The 19,333-nt window shown below is 40.7% G+C and overlaps 1 protein-coding gene across 1 annotated transcript in view; it reads right to left on the bottom strand.

The window, feature by feature from the left end:
- Positions 1–19,333, bottom strand: part of LOC150088632 (zinc finger FYVE domain-containing protein 21-like) — an 85,061-nt gene that overhangs the window by 28,670 nt on the left and 37,058 nt on the right. Inside the window, exon 5 of the mRNA XM_090370273.1 lies at positions 17,017–17,114. Coding sequence (XP_090226399.1) covers positions 17,017–17,114 — 98 coding nt within the window. The remainder of the gene's footprint in view (positions 1–17,016; positions 17,115–19,333) is intronic.

The raw sequence follows: 19,333 nt of genomic DNA, 5'->3' as shown, positions 1-19,333 counted from the left end.
CCTGGCAGAGGGGGAGGCGACAGCCTTCTTGTTGCCTCCCCCCCTGCCATCCCACATCTTTCTCTCTGGTGGAGCATGGGCATGCCCCACTGGCACATGCTGGGGTCGTCTACTCTATTGATCCCAGTCTTTCCTAGCTATTCCCCCCCCCTAGCCTTCAGTCTCCTCCCCTCTCTATCTCTATGCCAGCGCAACACCCACACCAAAATTCTAGCTTCTCTAAATTATTTCGCCCTCTCCTCGGCCATTAAACTTTCAAATGCAACCCCTTCAAACCGGGAAACATGTATGTGATCAACATACAACGTGCGAATTTTTTTTTTTTTTTTTTTAAGGTCCTAGCCACTGAAATCTCAGGAAATTAGGTGGCAGGACCTGCCAGAGTATATTAATTATAATACTGGTGTACCTGGTCTGCCTCCACGGGGCGAAAGTGGGGCAACGTTTGGGCCTCAGTAGGGGTCCAGCGGCTAAATGACCAGATGAACAACGGTACACGACACTACATATGAACAATATCCATACACTTTTAAATCTCTGGCATTTCCAGCAAACTGGCACACCCATCACAATGTAAACAACGCGGAGATGGGGGAAACCCCTGGTGCCGTATGACCCTAAATACACTTTACACTTTATGTCAAAATAAACAAAAACAAAAGTATAAAAGATAAATCAATAGAAAAAAAAAAAAAAAAACAATAAAATGTAAATTTTATATAGCAGTAAGAATGTTTATTGATTTTAAAAAGCTAAAAACAGCAGACACATGGTCATTGTCAGATAATATCTGACTGAGTGTATAAGGCTCAGCCAGATGACTAAAAACGGTAAAGTATAAATCACGTTCTTGTCTAAAACGTGGACATATGGTTAAAATGTGATGAATAGATAAAAAGGTGTCGCATTGCTCGCACATAGGACAGTCATCTGCCCTCAGCAGGAAAGAATGTGTAAGATGACTGTGTCCTATGCGGAGACGAGCTAGAACAACTTCCTCCTTACGAATCCTGCGCAGACTAGACTGCCACGGTTCAATTACAGGCTTTATACGATATAATTTATTCGCAGTCTGTCGATTCCACGAGTCCTGCCATTGGGAGTGTATGTTTTGATGTATTATTTGCCTGTAGTCTGTATAGGGGACTAACAGGCAACGGTTATTATTGGGAATTGCTGATTTGGCTGCGGCGTCAGCCAAATCATTTCCCCTAATCCCAATGTGGCTGGGAATCCAGCAGAAGCGGATATCATATTCACGTTCATGGAGAACGTGAATCTTCTGCTGAATGCTAGACAGAACTGGATGAGGATTATACCTCACAGATATTAAAGCCTGTAACACACTGAGAGCGTCGGAATATAAAATGAACCGTTGGTGTTGGCATTCACTAATGTGATCCAAGGCTAACTCTATGGCATGCAGCTCTGCAGTAAAGATACTGCATTCAGAGGGAATCTGCTCCGATGTAGTGCTGTCTGTAAAGACAGCAGCAGATCCCACGTATGATTCCGACTTCGAACCGTCTGTGTAGACTGGCGCGAAGTCGGAATGTTCAGCTCGGTGTGCTGAATAAAGCTGCAGGTAGACCGATGATGGAGTGTCCGACTTTCCCCAATTTCTAAGGGACAAGTCACATGCCGGGAAATGAGCATGCCAGGGTGGAAAGGGTTGCTTTGGTGTTTGGGCTACCTTGTCTACCTTCATATTAAGTTCTTTGAGTAGCTCTTGGAGACGAATACCAAAAGGACGATTGGCAGTCTTACGGGTGTTGTACAAATTTTCCCATCGTGGCTCAAAAACGAATGGCCACGTAGGATGGTCTGGCAGGGATTTCAGTTTAAAAGCATAGTTTAGAGACAACTGCTTACGTCGAAGCGATAACGGTGGTTCGTTTGCTTCGACGTATAAGCTCTGGACAGGGGATGTTCGAAATGCTCCAGTAGCGATACGTAGAGCCTGATGATGGACAGGGTCCAGCCATCGAAGGGCACTGTCTCTGGCTGAACTATATATTTGGGACCCATAATCTAATTTGGATCGCACAAGTGCACGATAAAGCCGTAGCAGGGTGCATCGGTCTGCACCCCAAGATAAAGAGGAGAGCGAGCGGAGCATATTAAGGGCTCTTGTACACTTTGTGCGGAGTTGACGAATATGATCCAAAAACGTGAGTTTTTTTATCGAATATGAGTCCCAAGAATTTTGTGTTCGCTGCTACTGGAATAGCATTTTGTCCGAGCCTTAATTCAGGTTCAGGATGAAGGTTACGCTTGCGACAAAAGTGTACGCAAACGGTCTTCTCCGGCGAGAACCTGAAGCCATTAGCGAGTGCCCAGGAATTCAGACTATCAATGGCTTTCTGCAGTTGTCTTTCAATAACCCTCATGTTGCACGACTGGCAAAAAATGCTAAAGTCATCAACATAGAGGGCACTGTTTACAGTTGGAGGAAGTTGTTCTGTGATGGAATTTATTTTGATGGCAAAAAGCGTGACACTTAATACTGATCCTTGTGATACTCCCTCCTCTTGGCTAAAGGAGCGAGAGAGTGAGGATCCCATACGAACTTGGAAAGATCGATTGGCTAAAAAATTTTGAATAAAAAAGGGCAGATGCCCTCTTAGGCCTAGGCTATGTAAATCTTTTAAAATGCCAAATCTCCAAGTTGTGTCATACGCTTTCTCCATGTCAAAGAACACCGACACCAAGTGTTCGCGTTTTAGGAAAGCATCCCGGATGGATGCTTCCAGTCTAATAAGATGGTCCAAGGTGGACCGGTTCCTTCGGAAGCCGCACTGGATTTTGGAGAGAAGGTCGTTTGATTCTAAGTACCAGATTAAACAGACAGCTAGTCAGAGCAATAGGACGATAATTGGTGGTGACCTTTGGATCCTTTCCTGGCTTAGGAAAGGCAAGAACGATTGCCTTTCGCCAGGAGTCCGGAAACTGCCCTTCAGTAAAGATTCTGTTATACAGAAGGAGCAGACAATCCATAGATTTCGGTGAAAGATGTTTAATCATTTCATAATGGATGCCATCTGGTCCAACGGCACTTGGTTTGGAAAGAGCGAGGGCTCTTTTCAATTCCAGAATAGTGAAATCCCCGTTGTAGGGATAAATGCCCTTAGTTTTAAAGTTAAGTGCCTGTTTTTCAATTTTATATTTCAGGACCAGGAACTCTGGGGAATACGAAGATGTTCCAGAGATGTTAGAGAATGTTTCCCTAAGAGCATTGGCTATTGCAGTTGGATCTGCAATAGCGCATCCATTATAATCTAGGATTGCAGAAGGTTGGGAGGTATATTTTCCCTTCATTTTCCGGATTTTATCCCAGACTACCTTAGAGTTGGTAGACTGGTTAATAGATGATGTAAAACGGATCCATGATTCCTTTTGACTCTGACGACGGATGTAGCGTGCTTTGGCTCGTGCACGTTTGAAGGCTATAAGGTTGTTCGTGGTAGGATATCGGCGAAATATCCCCCACGCTTTGTTTTGAGCCTTTTTTGCTGCTGTGCATTGTGAATTCCACCAAGGTTTGGGAAATGGTGGAAACCGGGCTGATGTTTTTGGGACAGCGTTAGCAGCTGCTTGGACGATGATTTCTGTGATGTACTTTACTGCGTAATTGATCGGCTCTTGACTGACTGTGCTAAGATCAAAAGTTGCCTGTTGTTGGAAGGCAGTCCCGTCAGCCTGATCAATCTTCCACCGTGGTAACCTAAAAGGAAGACATGGTCTCCCACTGTGTAACAAGGTTATCACAGGGAAGTGATCGCTTCCGTATGGATTCTCCTCCACTTCCCAAGTGAGTGAAGGGAGTAGAGAAGGGGAGCAGATAGAGAGATCAATGGCAGAAAAGGTACGGGTAGGCATGTGGAAGAAGGTGTTTGTTCCAGTATTTAGAAGGGAAAGGTCATTGTCATTAAGCATACGCTCAATGACTCGTCCCCTTCCGTTGATGTTAGCACTACCCCACAGGGTGTTATGTCCGTTAAAATCCCCGAGAAGTAAGAAAGGGGGAGGCAGCTGTGTAAGGAGATCATCAAGGTCTGCCTGGGAGATGTCAGTCCCAGGTGGCAAATAAATGGAGCACACAGTTATTAAAAATCCCACTGAAGGGCGAATTGCAACAGCCTCTATGCTGGTTGTAATTAGCAAAGGCTGCACAGGGGTCTGGTTACCCACAAGGATAGCCACTCCCCCATGTACGGGGCCATCCGCAATTCTATCCTTTCGAAAAAATGTGATGTTGTGCATGGTGGGATCATCATTTGACATTTTTTCGAAATTCTATCCTTTCGAAAAAATGTGATGTTGTGCATGGTGGGATCATCATTTGCCTTTAGATATGTCTCCTGCAAGCAAAAGCAAACTGGCTCGTGCTTTTGCAGGAGGGCCTTGATGTCATCCATATTTTGCCGGAATCCATGACAATTCCATTGTAGGAATTTAGCCATTATTTTGGCTTGGTGGGTCCATCAGGCGGCTTCCGAGGTGCTGAGGGCTTACTTTTATCAGTCTTGGATTTATCTTTTTTGGGGAAGAATGGACGCTGTCCCGTGTCCATTTCTTCCTCCGCAAAGAGTTCCAAGACTGATTCTTCGGATACCTCCTTTTGCTCGACATCCATCTTTTCTTGGGAACTAGGGGGGACTTCCCCTTTCTTATTCTTTTCTTTGGTAATTACCTTTGTTAATTGTGGAGCATTAGGAGGTACCGATATAGGAGTGGCAGCTGATTGGTCCTTCTGTGTAGGTTTTTGCGAACTTAAGAGATACCGCACAATGGGAGTGAAAGACTCCTTTGGAGGAATGGTCATGTCCGTCTGAGTTCCGACGGAACATCTCCCTGCTACCTTCTGGGCGTAGGTAGGTCTGTTGATATTCAGGGGTTTGACCGATTTCCTTGCCTCCTGGTATGATATATTTAGCTCTGCCTTCAGCCGTTGAATTTCTTTTTCTTCTTTCCACCTCTGGCATGCTCGTGAGTAGGCCGGATGTTCACCCTCACAGTTAATACAGGTGGGTTTTGCGGCTGAACATGCTGTTGTTTCGTGGTCCTTTGCACCGCATCGTGCGCATGCAAGGACTCCACGGCAGGCCATTTGAGAGTGTCCATACTTCTGGCATTTAAAACACCGTAAAGGGTTCGGAACGTATGGACGCACTGAACAATTAATGTATCCAGCTTTGATCTCGTCAGGAGGTTTAGGAGAGTTAAAAGTCAGGATAACGCTCCTGGTTTTAACTATTTTTCCATCCCTTCGCGCAGTGATTCTCTTGACGGCAATGACTCCCTGTGGTTTTAATTCGGAGCAGATTTCCTCCTCGGTGACGTCGAGAAGGTCCCACTCCGAAATGACACCTCTCGATGAATTGAGTGTTCTGTGTGGTGTCACCGTTATAGGGATTCCTCCGATTGATGTTACTCGGAGTAGATGTTCGGATTGCCTGTCATTTTTAGTTTCAATTAAGAGGTCTCCAGAGCGGAGCCTCTTAACTGATTTGGGTGAACCTACTAACCCATCTAACCCTTTCTGTATAAAGAAAGGTGACATTTTTCCAATCGGTTTTTCATTGGTGGAGTGCATGATTAAAAACCGCGGGATAGGACCTGATGGTAATTCAGTCCGCTGCCTCTTTGAAGCAATATTGCTGTCAGTGTCTGTATTTTCAGATAGGGACCGGATTGGGGCCCCTGAAGAAGTAAGTTTATCAGGATTCATAGAGTTTATTTTATTGTTCAGTGCCCGGGCTCCCCACCCACCACAGAGCCCAAAGGGACGCCCACTACCCGGCATGCAATAAATGCGCTCGGGAGTGGGACGCCAGGGCTACCCAGACACTATACCCGCACCGCCGCCAGCCTGAATCCTGTCCCTCGGACCATGAGGGTAGGGGCGTGGCATTGACACGGTTGACCCTCGCAGGCGAGCCTACTAGCCGATTGATCCTAGCCGGGCCTTCCAGGACCACCCGTCTTGTCGAAGCAGGGGCCAAAGTGGTGTATTGAAGCTGGGCCCCTCAACCACCAGGATCCCCCTTTCCGAATTTCCACGAGTCGCAGCACACGGCAAACACGCCGGATTCCATTGATGTAAGCCCGGAACCTAGGCTGTGGGCGTTGGATCCCAGTGATGCTAGTCTGGAAGTCCAGCAGCGTCACTGGGAGGTCCCCTCACCACGTACAGGTGCCCACGTCGAAGGGCTGCAAATTGCAGTGGCTGGAGACTAGGCACCTGCGCAGTGATCTGATTGAGGTATATAAGGCCTTGAATGGGTTGAGCACGCTGAATTCTGATGGGATCCTTCCACTTGTTCAGATTACGAACATAAGGGGGCATAAATTCAAATTAAGAAAAGACAGATGTAGAATAGATGTACGGAAATTTGCCTTTAGCCAGCGGGTGGTTAATTGCTGGAACAAACTTCCATCTGTCGTTGTGGAAGTTGATAGGCTAAATAAATTTAAGGAGGAACTGGACAGGCATTTGGAGGGAATGGCGTGATTTTTTTTTTTTTTTTTTAGCTGATGCTGCATAAGCTCATACACTTGCTTTCTTGCATCACATGCCACTACTACTACCACCTGCTGTTTACTCTACTGAATCAACATTAGTGACTAAGTTGGTTGCTGCAGTATACTCTGTCCGGATGGTTGGTTTGTTATTGGGAGTTTAATGGCATATCAGCATCTAAGGCTATTGTGCGCCAAGTTTTACATTATAAATGAGATTAATTGGCAAAAAAAAATTTTACCGTTACATGGAAATTATTAGTTACACAAAATTAAACATGTAAAAATGAAATTATAATAATGAAAATATGAGGAGTGAATGTCATAGGGAGGAAATTATCCCAGTTCCACAGATGTAATCCACTTGAGGAGCATGTGACGGTATTTGTAGTCGGTAGCCAATTTCTGAAGGTCGACTCCAAGACGGAACAGTGCCTGAATTTTGTGGAGTGCCTGGGCAGGTAGGAACCGACTACACAGTTTCAGCCGGTTGTATTTGAGGGTTAGTGTGGGCTCTGATCTCAAGGATGGCGGAGGATTGTGCCACTGACAGAAATCCCAGATGTTTGGGACGTTTATCACTCCTGTGTACATTTTTACTGAAGTCATTAAATGCCTGCTGTCAATTAACCTCGGAAGCCTGGGTACGTTTAGCTGTCAGCCATGTCAGTTGTTCTCAATTGACGGGGTCGGCGATGCTTATTTGTGGCCTATTTCAGGGTCCAGTATTCACACGAGAACACCGGTTTTTGAAGTGAGGGCAACGCATATGCCCAAATCTCAGCAGCGTATAAAATAGCCGGATAAACAGTGGTTTGAAGATATCTGGTAGTGGTTGCGGCATCGTTGAAATGAAATAAGTGTTGTTTCGCTCTCCAGCGTAGGGTGTTAAATCGTTTCCGGAGGTATTCTGTGTGAATATTAAATTTCAGCTTCGGATCAAAATAGACACCGAGATCCTTATGGCAGGTAACTACTGGGATGAGAGTACCTAAAACTGAAGGTTGAATTATTGTTGGTTGGTGTTTCAATGAGTAAATCATTATTGCAGATTTTGAAGGGTTAAGGTTTAATTCAAACATCTTCAAGTACGTTGAAAGGGCAGTCAAGTTCTCTGTGATGGAAGACGTAATTGTCATTGGGTTTGCAGACGGTGGGATTAATGTAAGAAAAACTTTATATCGTCGGCATATATTATAGCATCATCCCGAGGACTCATGAAAGGAATCAGAATGGCTGAGAAGAGAAGGCCAGACAGGACACTACCTTGTGGGACTCCTGCATTGATTTTTCTTGTAAAGTGGGTCTTCTTCAAAGTGAGGTGGACACTTCTATTCCTCAATAAGGCAATGAGGAAAGCTAGTAGGTCTCCACTAATCCTGAAGAAGAATTGCAGAAGACTGAGAAGGGGTGTGACGTCTAGGCTGTCAAAAGCAGCTTCAATATCGGCATACACTATAGCTAATTCAGATTTAGTTTCGAAGGCTTGAAGAATTGATGTCTGTGCGGCCATGAGGTTTGTTATGGTGGATCTATTTTCGACTGCGAAATGGAACTGTTTCGGCTTTTTTGTGGCATCAGCTGTTTGTTTAATGTCTGAAGGAGTAGCTTTTCTAGAAGTTTGAGGAGGGTGGAAGAAGTTGCGATTGGTCTGAAATCTTTTAGGCTTGTTGGTGCTTTAACCTTAGGTAGTGGCCTCACAGAGTATTCATTCCATTGAGCAAGGAGAACACTCGTGTGGAAAGAACAGAGTTGTAGATTGAGAGTAATGCATCTAGGATATAGGGGCTAAGGCATTTGATTATGAAATGAGGTATCTTATCACATCCTGCAGTACTAGATGGACGCAGGGAGTTAATAGCATATATCAGTTGCTGTCTTGTGATGGAAATTATGGAGAGGTCATCAGTAGAAGTAAATTGAGAGTTTTGGAGAGGGATTTCGGCAGAAGCGGAATTGGTTTTGAATCTTGAAATGTAGTCCATCCAGTTATCTAGATCAAGATTTGAATTAATGCAACTGTGTCTTGATGAGTATGGCGCTTTTCCTTTAGACAAGGTAGTATCGGTGTATCTCTTTATTGCTGATGACGTGAGTCTGTTGAACATAGATAATCCTATACTCCAGAGCTCTTGCTCTGGAGTATAGGATTCGATCTTGGGTTGTGCCAGAGATTTTCCACTGCCTGTGAAGGTACTGCTTGTTGTGGAAACTGCGCGCTAGATCTTTGGTCCACCAAGCTCTAGTTCTTGGAGAAATGTGTATGGTTTTGGCTGACGCATAGAGGGTGACTGTATTTATCCATCTTGTGATTAGGTCAACTGCGAGGATTGGGTCACATCTATCAAGCACATGCCATGGAATAGACTGCGCTGCCTCGAGGCACTTTTTTGGATCCAGAAAATTCGGAGAGAATATGATTTTCTTTTCAACAGTATTACGACAATTGAAGCTGGGCAAAGGCAGAACAAGAAGTAATGCAATTGGGTCGTGATCTGAATTGAAGGACGTTTCTGGTGGAATGTCAACTCTGCAAATTCCAGAACATAGAATCAGGTCAAGGCGATTGGCGCCTCTCGTTGGCTCCTCATTGATAATCGTGAACTTTAATGGAGAAAGATTGTTCATTAGTCATTGAAGGAGAGGGCTCAGGTGGGGTGGAAGGTTAAAATCGGCGTAGAGAATGTGCATAGCAGAAGGGTGTAACTTACTCATTATCCAGGTGGTAGATGACTTTCATCAACCGGTGAAATACCACCACTTTTGCTTATTGGAGGTTTGAAGTGGTGAAACCCATGTTTAGTCTCTAGAGCAAAGTTTCCAGCATCCCGCTTCCCCCATACTTCTCCTTCAACCCATGCTTTTTTAACCCAAGCACGGTACTAAGTACTATAGGTTCTAATACCTCTCGTGTTTGGGGTTCACATAAAAAAAAAAAAAAAAAAAGCTGGTAGCATCGTCAATTGTTGCAATATCTGGAGCTGGGGATATGTAGATTGCCACTAAATCGATTAAACAGGCATTAAACTTCACAGTCACGAGTATTGCTTCATAAAATAAGGAGCTGCTAGATGTGACGTGCACAAATTTCAGGTTGGAATCCTTGACGAAGATGGCAACACCGCCGCCTCTAGATTGAGATCTTGATGTGAAGAACGATGAAAATCCGGCGACCGGAGCATAGGCTATTGACTCCTGGTCAGATTCAAGCCATGTTTCTGATAGACAAATTACATCCATACTGTTGGACAACAAGAGTTGTTCGAGAGTTTCAAGCTTATTTCGGAGGCTCCGGACATTTTGGTAGAAAACTCTAAGGGTGAGTTGAAAGGGAATTTTTATAAGTGCTGATCTCTTTGTAGATTCTTTTGAACACCTCAACAGATTAGGCCTGGTGGAAATTATACTGTTAATTGAAAGTGATTGAAAAGCAGGGTTATGTGGTATCACATCGGTATGTTTATAAGCAGTAGCTGGGGCAAGAAAGTGATTGGAGCTGGACATGTGGTGCGGTGGTTTTCGACAGTCGAGAGACACTAGTGTAGTTCCACAATTAGTTAGTCATGCGGGGGGGGGGGGAGCTGTATCATCTTTCGGTTTTGCTCATAAGATGAAGTTGAATTGGATGGTTTTGGGTCTTTCGATTCGTAAAAAAGCCTGATTAGAGTGCTAACTGGTCATACAGATGTGGATGCAACTGAACTGAATGCCCGACTTTCACAAACTACTCTAAAGGATGGGTAATTTTGCGTTTTCTTGAGTAAATTTGCAGATACTTTGGTATGCAGTTCTTTACTCATTGCAGCCTCAATTTCCTCAGCAGTTGTCAGTGGCCCCAGTCGGGAAATAAAAAGGCTTCTGTGCTGGGAGGTGGAAGGCTTGCTCATCAATCTCAGAATAGAGGACGTGGAGGTACCAATCCTAATCTGACCCTTTTCCTTGATATTGGCAGGGTGACTCTTAATTTGAAAGGGTGACCTGGGGAAATGAGGGTTCTAATTAGCTGTTAATTGAGATGAAACAGAACGGGTAGCAGCGATTTTTGCCAAAGATTGTTTGTTCGTGACAGGTGAGCAATGGCTGCTTTCAGACAGCAGCACAGATGGTAATCTAAATAAAACTATGTAGATTAATCAGTTGTAAAAACTGAATACATCTGACACATTGTCATCGTCGGATAAAATCTCCCCAAGTGTATAAGGCTCAGACAGATGATTAAAACATAAACGGCATTCATTACTAAAATATGTACATTCAACTAAAATATGATGGATAGTTAAATTTGCTTTACAATGTCTACACACAGGATTATCATCAGCCCTCAGCAAATACGAATGCGTCAGCTGAGAATGTCCTATGCGTAGCCGAGCAAGAATTACTTCCTCCCATCGAACCCTGAGCTGACTAGAATGCCAAAGCATTATTACAGGCTTAATATCATTCAGCTTGTTGGTAGGGCACCCATTCAAAGATTCTTGCCAATGCGCATATAATTTTTTGTAGATCAGTTGCTTGCAGTCTGTATAGGGGACTGACAAGCGACTCTGTGTGAAAATGACGTCGCCAGTGTGTCGATCTACTGGTGACGTCATTTCCGTATCTTAGTATAAACTTACTCTGCTGAATCAATGTTAGTGACTGAATTAGCATCATAAGTACCATTTGGAAAGTGACATCATTTGCATCATTTAAAATCTAATATGAAGTGACGTCAATTGTGTCATTTCCAATAAGAAAATTTTGTTACCAATCGGTTTTACTCCAGTTCTGCCATAAATGTTTTCACATCAAAAAGGTGACAAATCCCTCCTATCCAATTATTGCCCCATTGCAATTAAAATAAATAAATAAATTTTCTGTTTATACTCCGGGACGACCAAACGATCAGAGGAGTTTACAAGAAACAGCACCTTATTCAGCAGTCACGGACTTGAACCCCGGTCACTCAAGGCATGTGTACTTATGCACCCGCGCGCCTGACCACTAGGCTATGGCAGCCTAATTACTTCTACTCTTTCTAAAATAATGGAGAAATCAATTAACCACCAACTCTTAAACTACTTAGAAACCTTCCATCTGATCAACGATCGCCAGTATAGATTCCGTCTGTGTCGATCCACTGGTGATATTCTGGCTTATGTTACCCATTAATGCACAAATTCAATGGAAAAGTTTGGTGAAACACAACCAGTTGCTCTTGACATCTCAAAGGCTTTCGATCATGTTTGGCATAAAGGTTTTCTAAACAAGCTTCCACCTTATGGTTTGCCAACTGTTTTTTGTAATTGGTGATCCAGTTTTCTCTCTGATCGCTCACTGATGGTAGATGGCTCTCTGACTTCTAACCGCTCCACTAATCAATAATTGCCGGTATGGATTCTGTCAGTGTCGATCGAATCCATTGGTGATATTCTGGCTTATGTTACCATTTATGGACAAATTCAATGGAAAAGTTTGGTGAAACTCAAGCAGTTGCTCTTGACATTTCAAAAGCTTTTAGTCATGTTTGCCTGGGGGCTCACATCTGGTGAGTATGGGCTTGGCACACCCAGGGTCCTGAGTTGGATATCATCATTCTTCCCTCTCTTGGTGATTCCTTTCTACTTCTGACTGTTGTTTTCTTTCTCTCTCTCTCTCTCTCTCTCTCTCTCTCTCTCTCTCTCTCTCTCTCTCTCTCTCTCAGGGTAATTCAGATTTTTTTTTATTTTTTATTATTATTTATTATTATTTTTTTTTGGCTGGTGCAGCATAAGCCTCAGGCTTCCTTGCACCATATGGCTAATAATAATAATAATAAAGGTCTTCTAAATAAGCTTCCATCTTATGGTTTGCCAACTGTTTTTTGTAATTGGGTATCCAGTTTACATAGCTCAGTGGTCAGGAGCGGGAGTGCAGTAGCACACACTTCTTGAGTAGACCAGGGTTCAAGCCCCTGACTGCTAAATACGATCGATCTGCCAACCCCCACTGGACCAGCGTGGCAGATTATGGTCCATTTCCCTCAACGTGAATTGTTGAGGAGGCTTCCATCCTGCAGTGGGTTGATAATGGCTGCAATTTACCTTTTTTTTTTTTTTTTATCCAATTTTCTCCTTGACCACTCACTGCAGGTGGTAACAGATGGCTCTCTGCCTTGTCTTCTCCACTAAAGCTGGCTTTTCCCAAGGTTCAGTTCTTTCTCCCACTTTTTTCCTCTTGTATATCAATGACCTTCCACTGACCTGAAATCCTACCTATAGTTTTGCAGATGATAGCACATTGAGAAACCTTGCCCTGCACAAACAGTTTCAGCTTCTCAAATATTCGCTACCAATTCCTTAAATGCTGATCTCTGTAATAGCAATCAGCTTTGGAAAGGTGTTCAGTCATCAGTGAAAGCAGGAAGCCTCTCTAAGATTGAAACCAAATGCACATAAAGTGTACTACTTTTGATTTTATTTCAACTACTGCATTGAAATATTTCTGCAAACTTAAAATATTGTAATGCTACAAGATACCTCTTTAAGTCAGCTGACAAAAATTTAAATGAGATGGTGGGGGGGGGGGAGATCAGACGAATAGAGGATTCTACTTTTAGGTTAAAATTAAACTACAGTAGAACATTGGTTATTTGGACATCAGTTATCCGAAAAAAGAAAGCTCAGCCTTTGAAAGGCTGAGCTTTTTTTTGCTGTAGCTGTACAGTAAGCAGCAGTTATAGTGATCCCATATGCAAAATTAATTTTGATTCTAATAAGCGAAAGATCGAGTTTACTACCTGTTTATAACAGATTGTACAAACAAAAAACCCAATAAATCGAATATTGCTTTTATTGTTTTATGGTTGTGACCTCTAGAATTCTATGGGACCTTCAGAAATATGCTTTAGAAAAATATCACAGCGACTACTGGGTTTTCTCAGAAACCCTGAGTGAATTTCAGATTATTTTAGCTCAAGATTCAGTAAGAATAATATCAGCCCGAAACTGTGTGATTTATTATTTTTTTCAATTTTTTACAGTAAAATGTGAACAAAATGAAAACGCGTGGTTTTAACATTGCAACAAAAAATGGAAATTATTATAATAGAATTAGAAAAGGTGAAAATTTAAGAAATCTCTCCAAAGAGTTTAATGTGGGGACTTCACCAATTTACGATATCAAGAAAAATTCCAATGCTATAACAGAATTTGTGTCAATTATGGATAGTGAAGGAGGATCTGGAAGGGGAAAGACAATATCGAAACCTGAAAATGCCATTTTAGAGAGTGCACTTTATTTGTGGTTTCTTCAGAAGCGAATTTTAAATGAACCAGTCTCTGGCTCAATGTTGTGTGAAAAAGCATTGGATTTTAATCAAAAATTAAGAGGTAAGGAAGACCAGGTTGGCTGAAAAACTTTAAACTGAGACACAGTATATGTGAACTAGTTATTCAAGGTGAGAAACTTTCTGCAGACGAATCGGCAGCAGTGTCCTTGTAAGTTTGCTTCAGTTATAGCAAATTAAGATAAAGAAAATGTTTATAATGTTGATGAGGCAGGCTTATTATGGAAAACATTACTGAGAAAAACCTAGCCACTAAAAGAGAAATGCCTGCATCAGGTTTTAAAATGAGAAAATAGCGAGTTACAATTGCTATGTGTGCAAATGCTACTGGGATACACAAATTGTCCGTGCTGATTATCGGTAAGTCCAAAAAACCGAGAGCATTTAAAAATCTTTCTAATTTTCCTGTTTTGTATAAAAATCATAAAAATGCCTGGATGGATGTGTCTGTTTTCCGAGATTGGTTTATAATTTTTTTTTTTATTTAATTGATCTTAATTATTTAATTTAATCATAAAGCAAGATTAAATTTATTTAATCTTACCTTACATTCGATTATCCGGAAAATCTGGCCATCCGAAAGAGGTCTGACATCAATTATTCCATAACTGATGCTCTACTGTATTTCTATCCAGCACTCACTAATAAAACTTTGGCAGAAATATGAAGCAAGAGAAACTTTCTTCTTTTTTTTTTTTTTTTTTTTAAATAGGACAGGAATTGCAACAACATCTAAAATGAATGTACAATACCTTTTGCAGTCTCCTCTCTTCTATTTATTTACAAAAATTTCTTTGTGTTTAAATTGCAATGACAAGGGGATAATCTTATTACATTACAGCCATGGCTTTCTAACAAAAAAATCCACTCTGTACATCTTTATAGCTGAAATATTTTCAAAAATTTATTTTGTAAGAGCTGTCTACCTCATGTTGGCACTGTGAGGAGTGTTCCTATTTACCAACCACAACAGTACTATCTTCTTGGTTACATATTTTGATGTATATAGGATCGTGAAACTTGGTATGAAATAAAGAATGTAAAAAACAGAATCAAAGCAAATAACAGAATCAGATGGAATGTTTGGTAGAAGTTTCTCTCTGATCCACTTTTCAAATTTTCATTGTTCATTTGCTCATGGATTATGACCATGAACAAATGAACCACTGGCAGATCCAACTTTAGAAACTAATAACACATTGGAACAAATCCAGAGGAACTAGCACGGATGACTGTTTAGAATGACTAGCATGATTTCTTACATTTACATTCACCTGAGCACTAATGATGTCATTCTTCCAATATATACAGAAATGTGAGATTGTTATCTGCCTGTGTTTCATCAATGCAAACTATAATTTTTCTGTCCTGATGATATTTTCTCAAACTGGGTAGAAAATCGTAGCTCAATGTCACACCTTTCCACATGTTGTGGTACTTTTTCCAACAAAAGCTGAGAGAAAGCATTATAGATTGTACAGACTCATTTTTCCACTGAATATTTACTTTTACCTTTACTATGGGTAGCAGATTTGATACAGACAGTGCTACTTTCTTTGAAATATAAAAATTTATTCACAATGTTATAGATCTCTCGCATTTGTCAAAATCATCTATAACAACACTGTAATGATCTACCTACCTTTAGAGCTTACCTGGCATTGAAACTTTATCATAACTACAGTCAAACAGGATTTTATTTCTTGTTTATTTTATTAGTTACAGGATTTCATTGCTTGTTTATGGTGCATGAGCAGCTCAGGCTAATGTGTCAAGTCCAGTAGTCATCTCTCTGCTATTTTATTCTGTTAACTGTGCTAAGACATATCTGAAGCAACTGCAGCACACTTTAAATTCTGGTTAATTGGAATTTCTAATTGCTGTTTCTTAGCTTCCTACTAACAAAATTCCATCGCTGAATTAACCCACAAGTTTGGGAATGATACGTCTTACCCTTGGAAGCATACATCTGATGAAAATGATAAAAATTTAGATACACAAACGTGAGAGAGAGAGAGAAAGATTCACTGATAATGTCAGGCTAAAAAAGCAAATACAAAGCAAAGTAACTTTTGAATAGATATCCTTGGGAAAGTAATATATCTTCAGAATTTAATTACTTGCTAGCAATAATGAACCCAGTCTGTTTTCAGAGAAACACTAATCGTGTTAAGTAACTTCTCTTGAGAGAACAACTATAGTATTATTATGGTACCAACACTGAAACTTGTCAATGCCTTAAATTGGAATGTAACACTGACTGCCATTAATTTTTTCAAGTGGGATATTCCTTTGGTATTAAATACTCTTCTAGCTGTTTAATATCATAGCAAAAAACTTTGCCTAATATGTTTCTCAAATGCATCATCTTATTTCAAATAAAAATACAACAGAAATGTGTATGAAAATCACCTTTATAGTAGCAGTGTTATCTGTAAGTCAACAATTATATGAAACAAAATATTAATATCAATAAGATAATGTGATCATTTTCTTTCAATAAGAAATAAAATCCTTCCTCTGAGCATTTATTGTGACAAAAAATCTGCATTAACACTTAACTACATTTTTTAGAATTAACAAAAGCAGAAGTCCAAATATCTCAGTGAGTTAGCATTGGCATTAGTTGAGATATATGATGCAAGAAAGCAAGCTTATACAGCATCAGCTAAAAAAAAAAAACCTTCCCATTTCACCCATCCAGTCACTCCAAATGTTTGTCCAGTTCAGCCTTAAATTTATTTAAGCTATAAACTTCCACAACAACAGATGGAAGTCTGTTCCAGCAATCAACTACTCGCTGGCTAAAGGCAAACTTCCGCACATCTATTTTACAACTGTCTTTCCTCAATTTGAATCTATGCCCCCTCAGGTTCTTAATCTGAGCAAGCAGAAGTATCCAGTCAGCATTGAGCCTGCTCAATGTTGAGGATATAAAGTTATCTGACTTGCACCACTTCTGCTTTGAACCCTCAAATAATCTGACATTCCACCACTAACACTATTGAGTGCAATATACTCATCACTGCTTTTTTTGTTCAAAGAATTATCAATTTTTTTCAACAATACATAAGAGAACAGCAGATGTCCATGGATAACAGTATAACTATTATGTGACTTTTCATAATATCTAACAATAGTAAGCACCAGAATCCAATATTTTATTCATATTTAACATAAATAATTACCCAGACTCCCTGAATTTCCAAGAACTTTAATAGAAACAATCTGTGATAGCAAAATGGGTTCGTGTTGCCAAGTACTTCCACCATCAAATAGTACAGTTCTAAAAGAAATATTGAAAGTATTAATATTCAAGACACGGTGAAAATAATTGCATAGCTAGAACCAAATTGCAATTAAAATTATTTACATATATTTATAAAAAAGAAAATCTCCCATATGTATGTCACTTGATGCATGTCCAAACTTTTATCTATTTTCATTCTCTAACCTTTATCGATTACAGGAACTCCCCCGACTTACGTAAGGGCTGTGTTCGCTGAACACTACATAAGTCGGAATTTCCCCCATGCTTGTGCAGCACTCGCAACTGTGCTCGCTGAATTGATTGAATCAAAAAAGAAATGTTCGACAAACATGTAAATAGAATTAGTTTCTGTATTTATTCAATTTTTTATCTCATGTGCAGGAAAAATTACAAAAGCGTGCAATTTAAAAAAATTTAAAAATTATAAAATTACAAAAAAAGAGGAGACAGGCATAATTGTCAGTAAATTTTACCTCTCAAGCATTGTTGCCAGAATCAATGTCTTCAGATGATAAGTACGCCGCTGCAGAGGTTGAGGGCTGTGGAAATTTAGGGGTCGGCCGCTCAACCTTATAAAAGAACATATTAATGGACGACTGGACGGTGGCTTTTTCTTTTCATCGTAGATTTCTTTGTAGCAATCAAGCATGTCATTCACCCCTCTGTTAACTTTTAAGAATCATTTGCTACCAGGATCCATTTTCTCAAACCTTGCCATTGCCGATGCAATTTTGACAAAATGCCATTGCCATCTCTCTGGTGGCAATGGCAATGGCATTGCCATCTCTCTGGTGACGAAGCGTCTCGGCTCCTCATTTGGTTCATGTTGAGCTTCGTCAGCATTTTCTTCTTTCACTATCACTGCTTGCAAGTCAATTCTCTTTCAATGATTCAATAATCAATTCTCTTCTTCCTCTATTAACTCCTCCACGTCTTTGGCAACAACCTCCAACCGAAGAAGCCTCTGCAACCTTTACAATCTTATCTGTAACCTCTTCGTTATGATTCATCTTTTTCAAACCCTTTGAAGCCTTTTATGTGCCGTGGGCATATTTTCTTCCATGCGCCATTTAAACAACTTTTAGTAATTTCCACCCATGCCTTATTAATGTTTAAGATGGTGTGGTAAATACTGTAAAATTTCCAAATGTGTCTTAACATAAAATTTTTTCTCATCGTCTACTGCAGACAATTCCTGAGCAAATGTTGTGCATAAATAGTATGCTTTTAAATTCGAAATAACACCCTGATCCATAGGTTGAATGAGTGAAGTCGTGTTTAGCAGTAGAAATATGACTCTCACATTTGAACTGAAATCATCTAGATGCGTAGGATGTCTAGGAGCATTATCTAATAGAAGCAAAATCTTGAAAGGAACGTAGTTGTCTTTACAATATTTTTCAATCTCTGGAATGAAGCTGCATTTAAACCAATACTCAAAGAGAGATATTGTTATCCGTGTTCTCTAGTTCGATCGGAAATGCACAGGTAGGGCAGCTTTATTGATGCCCTTAAATGCATGAGGATTTCCAGAATGGTACACAAGCAGTGGTTTCAATCTGTAATCTCATCCACTGCATTAGCCCCAAGCAAGAGTGTGGGCCTATCTTTTGACGCCTTGAAACCTGGCATTGTATTTTCCTCTTTGGCAATGTATATTCGATCCGGCATTTTTACCAGTACAAAGCAGTCTCGTCAATGTTAAAAATTTGCTGCATTGAATAGCCACCTTCATCAATCACAAAATTTCTCTGCAGCTGCAGAATCAGCACTGTCAACTTCACTGCATACTGTAACGTTGTGGAAACCAGCACGATGCTTAAACCTATTAAACCACCCATTGCTTGCCATAAACTTGGCTTGGGGTTTGCCGTACTTATCCTTAATATCTTTATAAATACTCGTTGCTTTTGCTTGATTGGTCATTAGACTCGGGCGCACTCGCTTCTGAATCTGATTTTCCATCGATATTATTAACAGCTGTTCCATCTTCAATATAGCACCTGAATGCTGTTTTGTGATCATTGTTGATCTTAAGTGCTTGATCCTTTGACATGTTCTTTTATACGTGCACTGTCCTTTAAAATAGTATTCACTGTTGAAGCAGCGAGACCTAATTCCCTTCAAATAGATGACTAACTTTGTCCTGCTTCATACTTCTTAATCATTTTCATCTTCATTTCTAAATCAATTTTGTTTCGTTTCCTGGCACTACCACCACTTGCACTTTTCGT

The sequence above is a fragment of the Mastigoproctus giganteus genome, chromosome 3 (assembly GCF_048544385.1).
Source record: "Mastigoproctus giganteus isolate SK-2022 chromosome 3, ASM4854438v1, whole genome shotgun sequence".
Lineage (NCBI taxonomy): Eukaryota > Metazoa > Arthropoda > Arachnida > Uropygi > Thelyphonidae > Mastigoproctus > Mastigoproctus giganteus.
This window is presented reverse-complemented; position numbering and strand designations above follow the sequence as displayed.